The sequence below is a fragment of the Kogia breviceps genome, chromosome 14 (assembly GCF_026419965.1).
Source record: "Kogia breviceps isolate mKogBre1 chromosome 14, mKogBre1 haplotype 1, whole genome shotgun sequence".
In the NCBI taxonomy this organism is placed as follows: Eukaryota; Metazoa; Chordata; class Mammalia; order Artiodactyla; family Physeteridae; genus Kogia; species Kogia breviceps.
Genome location: NC_081323.1, coordinates 14,594,893 through 14,607,095, shown reverse-complemented (window position 1 = coordinate 14,607,095; position 12,203 = coordinate 14,594,893). Strand labels below are relative to the sequence as shown.

Sequence of the window (12,203 nt, the reverse complement as noted above, 5' to 3'; positions counted from 1 at the left end):
TTTTAATATTCAGCTGCATGAGCTGAACAAACATCTTGTGTGTACGTATGCATCCTTTTTTTTTTTTTTTAACACAGGTGGCTGCATACTATTTACACACATCATTCTGCACCTTTGCTTTTCTCACTTGTCAGCGTATTTTGGAGATTACTCCACATCACTTATTCCATTGTATGAGCCCTTTAATTCATTGATTTTACCAATTGTTAACTGAAAACTTTCTCCATGCTAGTGTCTGAGACACAGTGTTGGAAAGATAAATTGAGTCCCTGCCCTCATGGAGCTTCCCCTCCAGTCAGGGAGACATATTAAACTCTAATCACAGAAATAATGATTTCTTTAAAATAGTTGTAAAAGGGAATTCCTGGTGGTCCAGTGGTTAGAACTCCATGCTTTCACTGCCAAAGGCCCAGGTTTAATTTCTGGTCAGGGAACTAAGATCCTGAAAGCTGTGCAATGCAACCAAAAATTAAAATTAATAAAATAAAATAGTAAGAGTGCTGAAGGAAAAGTCTAGGGTGCCAGGTGGGGAATGACAGGGACCTGTCGTCTTGGTGGGTAGAGTCAGGGTGTTGGCTGACAATACCAGCGTAGGCTCTTGAGGAGAAAACAGCCATAGTTTGTTTACAAAGCACATTCACCTCATTATCTGACTTGGTCCTCTGAATCTCCTTGTCAGAAGTAGGTTTTATTTCCATTAAATGAGTTAATACATGTAAAATGTATACCGCAGGTCCTAGTACATAGAAAATATTCCATAAATAGTATTGCCATTATAATAATATTATTGTGCAGATGGGGTAACAGCCAGGAGAAGTTGAATGTTAAGAGGACTGAAAGTTCTGCCTTTCTGCTTTATGTTAAGGCTCAGAGTTTCATTATGTAACTCTTTGAAGGCTGTTACCTCCTAGTTCCACATTCTGGAGCAAAAGGGAGGAGAGCGGCTGGATACAGTAAAGGCAAGGCCAGGGGCAGTGCCTGAGGTAGTCAAGACTTGGAAGAGGAAAGTAATAAGAGAACCTGTAACAAAAAAAGCACCCTCCCGCCCAAAATCACCTGGTGGGAGCCAGGGAAGTCCGAATTTTTCATACAGTTACAGCCAAGAAAAATGAGAATGGGCAGAAAGGAGTGGGCAAGTAGAAGCAGGGAGTGGGATAAGGTTTCAAGAAACTATAAGAAAGCTTCAAGGTGTTAGAACTGAAGGTCAGACCCAGCCTGTTTATTGCCAGAGCTCTTAAGTCCCCTACTTAACCACTGGGTTGTAACAATGTTCCAGTATTGATTCATTCAACAAACTTCTAGTAAGAGGTAAACAGGTTTACCCCCAGGCGTTGAGCTGGGGTAAAAAGATGAGTAAAGTGTGGGCTCTACCAGCTCAGGCCTTTAGCACAGAGGGGTGACTGCTTGGTGGGATGTTGTAAAGGATCTTCTTGGATCATGTGTTGGATACTGGCTCTGTGCAGAGCACACTGACTTGGGCTTTTTTTTGTGTGTGTGTGGTTCACGGGCTTCTCACTGTTGTGGCCTCTCTCGTTGTGGAGTGCAGGCTCAGTGGCCATGGCTCACGGGCCCAGCCGCTCTGCGGCATGTGGGATCCTCCCGGACCGGGGCACGAACCCATGTCCCCTGCATCGGCAGGCGGACTCTCAACCACTGGGCCACCAGAGAAGCCCAACTTGGGCTTTTTGAGTGATGTACGGATGTGTGGAATGAGCGCTTCTCGCGCTTCTCTTGTGGGACTGGAGGGCAGGTGGGGGGAAAATTCTTCAAGGGATAATTTAGTAGAGCACAGTGTTTCCTGCAACTACTGGTGGTCAGGTGAGATGATTTTAATATTAAGTATTTATGTTAATATCTAAACATAAAGATCCTTATTAAATAAAGTGAGCTGATTTAAAGAAAACTATTTGAGGGGACTTCCCTGGAGGTCCAGTGGTTAAGACTCTGCACTTCCCTGGTCGGAGAACTAAGATCCCACATGCCGCGCAGTGCAGCCAAAAAAATAAAATAAGCCATTTGAAAATACTAATGCAGAGGTTACAGGAATGCCTATGGGAGATGTAAAGGGGGTTCGCGATTCCTTGAAGTTCAGGAGAGGCTGGCATATCAGCTTAAAAAGTGAGAGCTCTGAAGTCAGAAAGACAGGCTTCCCTGGTTGCACAGTGGTTAAGAATCCACCTCCCACTGCAGGGAACATGAGTTCGAGCCCTGGTCCAGGAAGATCCCACATGCCGTGGAGCAACTAAGCCCATGCGCTACAACTACTGAGCCTGTGCTCTAGAGCCTGCGAGCCACAACTGCTGAGCCTGTGAGCCACAGCTACTGAAGCCCGCGTGCCTAGAGCCCATGCTCCGCAACAAGAGAAGCCTGCGCACCGCAACAAAGAGTAGTCCCCTGCTTACGGCAATTAGAGAAAGCCTGTGCACAGCAACAAAGACCCAACACAGCCAAAAATTTTAAAAAATAATAATAATAATATATATATTTTTTAAAAACACAAAAAAAGAAAGACAGGCTTTAACCCTGACCTTGCTCAAGACTTTTAATCTCCATGACACAGTTTCATCCTCTGTAAAATGAGGAGGATGTGGTGAAGATTAAATAAAATACATGTAGTTACTGAAGCATAGTGCTCAGTAAATATTTGCCAAAGTCATAATTGTAGTACATGATGGAAAGTAGTAGGGTTTGTTTTTTCTTTAAATAAATAAATATTTATTTATTTATTTAGGCTGCCCCGTGTCTTAGTTGCAGCATGCAGGATCTTCATTGCAACATGCAGGCTTCTTATTTGCAGCATGCAGGATCTAGTTCCCCGACCAGGGATGGAACCCGGGCCCCCTGCATGGGGCGCACAGTCTTACCCACTGGACCACGAGGGAAGCCACGGTATTTTTTTTTATTTAATTAATTAATTAATTTATTATTTATTTGGCTGCGTTGGGTCTTTGTTACGGCGCGCAGGCTTTCTCTAGTTGCATTGAGCAGGGGCTACTCTTCGTTGCAGTGTGCGGGCTTCTCATTGCGTTGGCTTCTCTTGTTGCGGAGCATGGACTCTAGGCATGCGGGCTTCAGTAGTTGTGGCTCATGGGCTCAGTAGTTGTGGCTCACGGGCTTAGTTGCTCCGCAGCATGTGAGATCTTCCCGGAGCAGAGTTCGAACCCGTGTCCCCTGCATTGGCAGGCAGATTCTTTTTTATAAAAAATAAATTTTATTTTATTTATTTATTATTTTTGGCTGCGTTGGGTCTTTGTTGCTGCCTGCGGGCTTTCTCTAGTTGTGGTGAGCGGGGGCTACCCTTCCTTGCGGTGCATGGGCTTCTCATTGCGGTGGCTTCTCTTGTTGCGGAGCACGGGCTCTAGGCGCATGGGCTTCAGTAGTTGTGGCTCATGGGCTCTAGAGTGCAGCTTCAGTAGTTGTGGTGCACGGGCTTAGTTGCTCCGTGGCATGTGGGATCTTCCCGGACCAGCGGTTGAACCCGTGTCCCCTGCATTGGCAGGAGTATTCTTAACCACTGTGCTACCAGGGAAGTCCCTGGCAGGCGGATTCTTAACCGCTGCACCACCAGGGAAGTTCAAGCCCCGGTATTTTTAAGAGTCAGAAAAATGTGTTGTGGGAGGTACTACTAAATGACCCAAAGTCCCAATCAACTGAGAGATTCTGTGATTTTATGCCCAGTTTCCCTTCCCATATTTTTACATATGGCTGTTGTGTTTTTCTTTTTGCTATGTCTTTGGGGGATTGATAGTCTTCAAACCGTGAAGTATTCCAATGTCTCTCTCCATTGCTGTTCAGTTTAATAGCTACCTTTTTTGAATACTTTTTTGGAACATGTTCCAGACACTCTGCTGAGAACTTTACAGACATTGTTTTGTTTAATCCTCATCACACCCTTTGAACTAAGCCCTTGTTATCTGAGTTTTCATTTTTCCATGTATCACTAATCACAAGGCTCTGTAGGAAAGCACAAATCTTGCTAACAAACTAACCACTTTTAAAATTAGTCACTACTTAGTCATTCCTTCCTGCTCATCCAACCGGTTCCATCAACATCTATGGTAATGAGTTTCTGGCAAATGAATAGATGCGGTAAACATAAGGATTATACAATGAAAATAAAACTGATTGCAAACTGAAATTACATGTCTTCCAAGAGCTGTAGGACTTGGTGAAGTCCCTGAAAGTAATGATAGAGAAATCCTTACATCACCTGCAGCCTTATGCCAGTTGCCAAATGGAGAAGGGAAATCAGCAGGACAATGATATGTACAGACATGAAAAGCAAAGGATTTGCATAGCAAAAAATTAAATTAGGCCCTTGGGAAACGTGATAAAGCCCAGGAATATTTTGGTAAAATTGACTCTTACATATTGCAAAAGTAAGACAGGAAATAAAGTATCAGAGTGTTTGGGGGAGATGTACCAAGAAAAAAATAAGTTGATGCTTTAAGTGGTTCTTTGATTATTCTAAGAATTGGCAGATAGCTGCCATTATAACTTAAATTTCATTAAATATAATATTTTAATAATTTTCATCTCATTTTTTTTAAACATTGCTCAAATCTTTTTTTTCCCACTAATTTCCTGTGAAATGTGGTTTCTGGCGAAGTTTTTTTGGCTGTAATTAACCGAAAACTCTGACTCAAAATGCTTTATTTCTTAGCCCAGAAAAGGGGATTGTTTCAGCGGCCCAGGCTTTTCCCTTCTTTCCACTCTGCCATCCTCAGGTCTCAGCTTTGCCCTCAGGATGGCTCGCCACATGGCACAAATGTAGGAGTCACATCCAGAAGAAAATGCCTGCCTTGGTTTCCTGCAGATTTCCTATCATGTTTCTTTGTGCAGAATTGGGCCAGTGTCCATGGCCATTCCTAATGAGATAACCTTGATTAGCTTAGAGTAGCCCTGAAGCACGTAGCTATGTGGGAGAGGAATGGCAACCCGAATATAGTTGGCCTTCAGTTAGGAAGGAAGGAAGGAGGAGGGGGCTAAGGGATGTTGGGTTGGCCACCAACCGATCCTGCTACAGCCCTTTTTTTTTTTAAATTTAAGAATAGTTGATGTACAATATTATATGTTACAGGTGTACAATATAGTGATTTACAATTTTCAAAGGTTTTACTCCTTTTATACTTATTATAAAGTATTGGCTATATTCCCCATGTTGTACAATATATCCTTGTAGCTTATTTATACATAATAGTTTGTACCACTTAATCCCCTACCCCCTATATTTTCCCTCCCCGCTTCCCTCTCCCCATTGTTAACCACTAGTCTGTTCCCTATGTCTGTGAGTCTACTTCTTTTTTGTTATATTCACTAGTTTGTTGTATTTTTTTAGATTCCACATAGAAGTGATACCATATAGTCGTTATCTTTCTCTGTCTGCCACAGCCTTTTAAATGAATTCACTTTTAGTGGTACTGATTATTCTTGGATCAGGTACTGATTATTCATAGATCAGTACTCTTGTTATTTCTATATTTATAGATAAGAATTGGAGGCTGAGAGGAAGTGAAGTGACTTGTCCAAGTTCACATAGCTAAGTGGTAACGCTGGAATTTAAACTCAGATCTTCTGGCTCCAGAGTCTTGTTCCTAACTCAGGTTATGTTGTCTAAAATGGCTTGACCCCACCTGTAAAAATTCTGTTCATTGCTCAAGGTGCAATTTACATGCAACAAGGACACAAATCTTATGTGAAATTAATCAAAAGCTTTAGATCTGTTCCAATCCCTATAGTCAGGGTAAATCATTCTTTATTCAATTATAGGTATATTGCTTGTACCTCTAACCATTCACTTAGTTTTGGCTTTACTGGCCATCTATGTAATAATCTCTTTGCTCACTAGACTTTGAGAGTAGAGACTATCTCATTTGTTTCTGTAGCCTTCTGAGCAACTAGTATAGTGTTTGGTACATAGTAGGACTTAGTAAATGTTTGAAATTAAACAAAGGACTTGTCCAAAGTTATAGTTAGTAATAGTGTTGGGATAGAAGCCAAGTCACCTGACGAACTCTCCCAGTGATCTTCCTAACGTGCTGCTCGTGTTATAAGGAGAATTTTCTGTGTCATGCAATCACCCATTTAATGTTCATTCAGGATGTGTGTTCAGAGCACCTAGTCTGTGCCAGGTGCAGTGCCAGGCACTGGGAGTACACTGGGGGCACAGTCCAGGTAGAGAGTACATTGTACCTGTACAGAGTACATCGAAAGGAAGCAAGACTGGCTGACTCCCTTCTTCCAGATCCTGGCTGAGCACACTTGGATGTAAGCACTAAGGGAGATTTAGAAAAGTGTAAAACCCCATCCCTGTCTTGAAGAGAGTCTATGCTCTCACCTGGGAGATAGAAATAAAGATTAAAATGACTACAGTGCTCAAAGAATTGTTACAAAAGATTTGTGTATTTCACTGTGTGTAAATTATACTCAATACCAGAGAGTAAAGGAAGCATGGGAATTCCCTGGCGTTCCGGTGGTTAGGACTTGGCAGAAAGTGCCGAGGGCCCGGGTTCAGTCCCTGGTCAGGGAACTAAGATCCTGCAAGCCGCATGGCGCAGCGAAAAAATTTAAAAATTAAAATTAAAAAAAAAAGATTAAGGGAAGCAGGAAAAAAGAACAGAGGCTTTAACCTAGTGCCCTTTTTTTTTTTTTTGGCGGTACGCGGGCCTCTCACTGTTGTGGCCTCTCCCGTTGCGGAGCACAGGCTCCGGACGCGCAGGCTCAGCGGCCATGGCTCACGGGCCCAGCCGCTCCGCGGCATGTGGGATCTTCCCGGACCGGGACACGAACCCGTGTCCCCTGCATCGGCAGGCGGATTCTCAGCCACTGCGCCACCAGGGAAGCTCAATAACTTCCTTAAAGATCTCTAAACATCCTGTCCTTGTTTGGTGCGTGATGCGCATCATGCATGTCAAGCTTAAAGGGTACTAGGTTGGGCTTCCCACTGCGCCACCAGGGAAGCTCAATAACTTCCTTAAAGATCTCTAAACATCCTGTCCTTGTTTGGTGCGTGATGCGCATCATGCATGTCAAGCTTAAAGGGTACTAGGTTGGGCTTCCCACTGCGCCACCAGGGAAGCTCAATAACTTCCTTAAAGATCTCTAAACATCCTGTCCTTGTTTGGTGCGTGATGCGCATCATGCATGTCAAGCTTAAAGGGTACTAGGTTGGGCTTCCCTGGTGGCGCAGTGGCTGAGAATCCGCCTGCCGATGCAGGGGACACGGGTTCGTGTCCCGGTCCGGGAAGATCCCACATGCCGCGGAGCGGCTGGGCCCGTGAGCCATAGCCGCTGAGCCTGCGCGTCCGGAGCCTGTGCTCCGCAACGGGAGAGGCCACAACAGTGAGAGGCCCGCGTACCGGCAAAAAAAAAAAAAAAAAAAAAAAAAAGTAAGTTATTGAACCTGAACAATCAAAGTGTTGAGGGTCAAGTTGAGGAGGGTAAAAATGAGAATTCAGAGAGGGAGACAGGCAGCATAATGGTTAACTACATAGACTGTAGCCAAGCAGGCTTAGTTCAAATCCCAGGTCGTCCAGTTTTAGCTGGAGGATTAAATCCCAGATTCTCATCCTTGAGAACCTCTTTAAGCCTGTTGCCCCATCTGTAAAATGTAGATGATAGAACCCTTTTCTTAGTGTAAAAGGATGCATGTAAGGGGCTTACATGTAGCCTGGCATATAATAATTCTTAATATATGTAATAGTGGGAAGAAAGAATTTAAAAGACTTACCACACTGGATATAGACATGGAGAAGGAGGAATTAAAAAGAATGCCAATGTCTCCACCCTGGGAGGTGCAGTCATTAATAGAACCAGCAAAGGTGGAAAGAGCTTTATGGTTGGCACTCACCAGTATCTTTTTTTTGGAAAAAAAGATAGGTTAACAAGCATATACCATGAGCACATAAAGTCAATATAAAGTGATGAGCTAAGATCTGTGCTAAGATGTTGAGCCAGCAGAAGGGTAGGGCCCAATCTGAGGGCTTGGGGGAGGCATCCTAGGAAAGGTGGTAGTTGCACGTAGTCCTGAAGGATGAATTAGCTCTGAGATGAAGACAGCTGAGTAGGGCATTCCAGACAGAAAGACGACCCGAGCAAAGGCACAGAGGTGAGACACAGTGTAGTGAACATGGGAAGCAGTAGACAGTTTGTCTTTCTAGGGTACAATAAAACAAGACAGTTGGGGCAGTGGAAAACAGGCGGAAGAGTTAGGCAGAGGCTGCACCGCGGTCACCCCTCGCTGGCCTTGCTGTACTACTGGGCTGCTCCCTGAGCTAGGCGCCCTGGCACTGCGCACGCCACAAGTGCAGGCATTTTCAGCCTCAGGCCCCTCCGCCCTGTTATTTCAGGCGTGACATCCTATTTTTCTAAGCTTGCCCCACAGGATGAGCAAACAGGACCCAGCTGGGCCAGAGTGTTTGGAAGGGGGTTGGTGAGATGCCCGTGCTGTGTCATGTCATGCCAGGGGCTGAGATTTTTTCCCCCCACTTCCTGGGTCTTTGGGTTAGGACACTCTCTGAGGAGGCAGGGGTGTGACCCGTCCCGCCCACCTGTGGTCCCTGAGTCATTCATCCAGCACATCTTTGACAAGCATCTGCTGAAGGAACAACAGTGGTGTTGGGTGCTTGGAATACATTGAGGACTGACTTGCTCTTGCCACTTGAAAACAACCCCATCCAATTGGGAAGACACTGCATAAATGCCCAAGAAAAGGTCACAAGGCTTAGGAGCCGTAGTAACGGTAGGTGACTTTTATTTAGAATAAATGAAAGGCTGAACCAGGTTCTGGGCTAAATCTTAGGTCTGTGGCCTATTTAATTCTCATAACAGCCCTAATTAGTTTCATTTTATGATGAGGAGTTGTGCAGTTAACTCTGCACACAGAGAGGTGAAGTAACTTGCCCAAGATCAAACAGCTTCTGAGTGGTAGAGCCTGGATTCAAGTCCAGAGAGTCAGCTTCCAGCGTATCCACCGTTTAACCACTACCGTTACCCAGAAAATCTGCTAAGCCTTTTCCTTTAAAGAAATGCTATGAATCTGAAGTAAGGAGCAATTACTGTGGCTTGAGGGCCTCCATAAAGGTTTCCTGGAGAAAGGTGGGGCCTGATTTGGGCCTTGAAGCATGGGTTGAATGAGGATAGGAAGGGGAAAAGAGCAGATATTCAATTTAATTACTGTTCTCCTTTGAATCAGCCTAGAAAGGCAAAGCTAGCAGGATCCTAAAGATCATGTAGCCCAGGGGTTCTCACTCTTTTAGGATATGGACATTTTTCTTTAAGTCAAGGTGAGCCCAGATCCCAGATACACCCTAACCCCTGAGGCCTCTTTTATTTTTTGCTACCTAGAGGAGAAGGCAGAGGAGGCAATGGCTCCCTAAAGGCAGGAGTGAGGGGCCACTCACATTACACAGTGAGTAACCAGCTCTGCTGCCGCCTCTTACCTATTTTCCCTGTATCTTTGCCTCAGATGGAATTGTTGACAACTACAGATGGGAAAATGAGAGTAAATAGAAGGAGTTGGGGCTTAGAACTTCTGTAGATGAACAGGAAGGGTGTTTTAGTTGGATGGGGTCTTGAAGAAAGACCTGAATACTTTGGGACTGGAGAGAAAACGTAAACCTTTTCCTACATCCTGTATTGCACTGTGGTCTCCCGGAAATGTATCAGCTGCTACAAGTCCCTGCAGGGCATGGACTTGTAAGAGAAAGGGGGTGGTCAGCACCTTTTTCATTTTCACCTCTGCCTTCCCTAGATATGTGCAGGTGAAATTTGTCTGTATTCGGACCCAGTCAAACAGGAAGAGAACAGCAGCGGCGGCTATGTGCCCAGCATACCTGCTCCTGCAGTACAATGAGAAACTGGATAGACTATTTATCAGTGAACTGAACACACAGCATATACACGTTGACTCCAAAACTGCGGGTCCTAGAGGAGACGCCACTGGCAAATCTCAGAAGAAGCTCCAGCCTGCACAGCCCACGATCAACAAAGACCTTGGCACAGCTGAGAAGTCCCTGGGTGAGCCATCATTTTGCTTAGATAAGGTCCAAACACCCTCAAAGCCAGAGCAGGAGGGCATCACTCCTTCTGACCTGGCCAAGATAGCCAAAGTGATGAAGAACTTTCTTAAGGTGGATGTGGGTTCCATGGCCTCCTTCAGTGTGGGCAGCAGCCAAGACCTGGACAGGCTCAGCTTCCAGAGCAGCAAGATGAGCAACCTCTTCATCCGCTTCCCTGAGAATCTCTTGCTGCACCGGGTGGAGAATGCCCAGGGCCACATCCTCTACGCTTTCTTGGTGGAGAGCAAGGAACGAGAGGGGCGGGTGGTACACTTTGCGGTGCTCAAGGCCGAGACAGCCACCTCCGTGGCCAAGATGCTGAGTATCTTTACAGAGTTCAACTCAGATTGGCCTAAGGTCAAGGTGGTCTTTGTGGACCCATCCTTCCCTCATCGAGCCATCCTGCAGGAGATCTTCCCTGCCGCCCGCGTCCTCCTCTCCATCTATCACACCACCCGACTCTTGGAGAAGAAGTTGCATCGTAGTTCAGCAGATCCATCCTTTAAAAGGCTCATGAAGGAAGCCCTGCGGGAGGCCGTGTTTGTCACTTCCGAGGCCAGCCTGCAAAATCTCTGCCAGATGTCCCAAGCCCTGCTCGATGAGCAGCTCTTCAGCTTCCTGCAGGCCCACTGGTTCTCCTGTGAACTGCTGTGGTACATGCACGTCAGGAAGGGCCTGCATGCCTGTAACACCTACATGGACAGCCTGGACGTCGTCACCAGCAAGGTGTCGAGCCTCTTCCGGGAACAGCAGTCCCTGCTGGACTGCATCCTCCGCTTTGTGGATTACATAGACTTCTTTAACACCAAAGGCTTGAAGAACTTGCCCACTGCTCCCCCCAGGTTAAAGAGAGCCCGGCCAGCAAGCAAGGCACCAAAGTCCAAGAAGGCTTCTGGAATCTGCGGAGGGAGCCTCAGCAGGCTGCCCGTGCAAGAGGCACAGCCAGAGCCGCAGCAGGTGCAGGCGCTGCAGCAGCAGCCGCAGGGGCCGCAGCAGCAGCCGCAGGGGCAGCCCTCCCAGGGCGGCATGCTAGACTCCTTACTCCAGAGTGGCTCCGATCTGGCCTACAAGCTGTGCCACAATGAGTGGGCGGTGGCGCAGAACTCCACGCACCTGGTGGGCGTGGCTGGCTGCTCCGTGGACGTGCAGCTGCTGGAGGACTCCCACCAGGCGAGCAAAGACGGCTGCAGCTGCAGCTGCTCCTTTCAACAGCGGTACCGCCTGCCGTGCCGGCACGTTTTGGCCCTGCTGCACACCAGCCAGAGGCCCGTGGGCGAAGCCATGGTGTGCCGCAGGTGGCAGAAGAGGTACCAGCACCTCCTCGGGCCCAGCGGGGAGCTCCGGGACCCTGTCCTGTTGCCAAACGCAGGCCAGCCAGGGGAGAAAGGACGGAACGACATGATTCAGGACCTAAGCAGGGAGCTCGCGAACCTGCTGATGCAGAGCGAGGGACCAGAGCTGGAGGAGCGCTGTTCCACCTTGCGCAAGATTGTGGACATCTGGGCGGCCCCCTGCCAGCCTCCTGATCCCAGTCAGCAGCCGGGGGACTTCAAGGATGTGGGCCGCCTCCCTTTCCTCTGGGGAAAGCAGGAGGAAGGGGAGGGACTCGCTCCTCCTGGAGCCACAATTCCCGATTGAAGCACTTACACTGGCGCGACGGGCCACAGACCACTCTCCCTGGGAGTCTGAGAGCTCAAAGCGGGCAGGACATGCTAGGGTTCAGTGTTTTAACCAATGTCTTCCTAGGTAGGGTGAGGAAAATTGTTCCAACAGGAAGAAGAAGAACCCCACTATGTGACATTCCTTTGAATCTACCCCTTTTCTGCCCTACCTTTGATTTTCCTCAGGAGCCTCATTCATTGTTCAAGGCCAAAGTTATCTCCATGCTGAAGGGTCGTCCCTCGTTCTCCCTCAACCCCTGAATTTAGATCTTATTCACTACATAGAGATGAAACTCTGCCCCAGGTTAGGGTGAGATAAAAGGGACCTGATAAAAGAGCTTAGTTTCAGGGACAAAAGGAAGGTGGGTGATCCTTGGCTGTTGCTGCTCTTTACAAAGAATTTGTTATTTGTACCTATTTTTATTCATATTAAAGTTTTTGTTTTGTTTTTGTTTTTTAAATAAAATCAAAGAAGCAGGGGAAA

At 46.7% G+C, this 12,203-nt stretch overlaps 1 protein-coding gene across 5 annotated transcripts in view; it reads left to right on the top strand.

The window, feature by feature from the left end:
- Positions 1-12,203, top strand: part of ZSWIM3 (zinc finger SWIM-type containing 3) — a 19,886-nt gene extending 7,683 nt beyond the window's left edge. For 2 of the 5 annotated variants that reach the window (XM_067013519.1, XM_067013518.1), the window contains 2 exons: positions 8,508-8,740; positions 9,752-12,203. In XM_067013519.1, the coding sequence (XP_066869620.1) occupies positions 9,819-11,696 (1,878 nt within the window). In that variant the 5' untranslated portion in view covers positions 8,508-8,740; positions 9,752-9,818 and the 3' untranslated portion in view covers positions 11,697-12,203. Of the gene's footprint in view, positions 1-2,731; positions 2,890-8,507; positions 8,741-9,751 lie in introns of all 5 variants that reach the window. The other 3 variants (XM_067013516.1, XM_059037758.2, XM_067013517.1) reach the window with 2 other exon arrangements.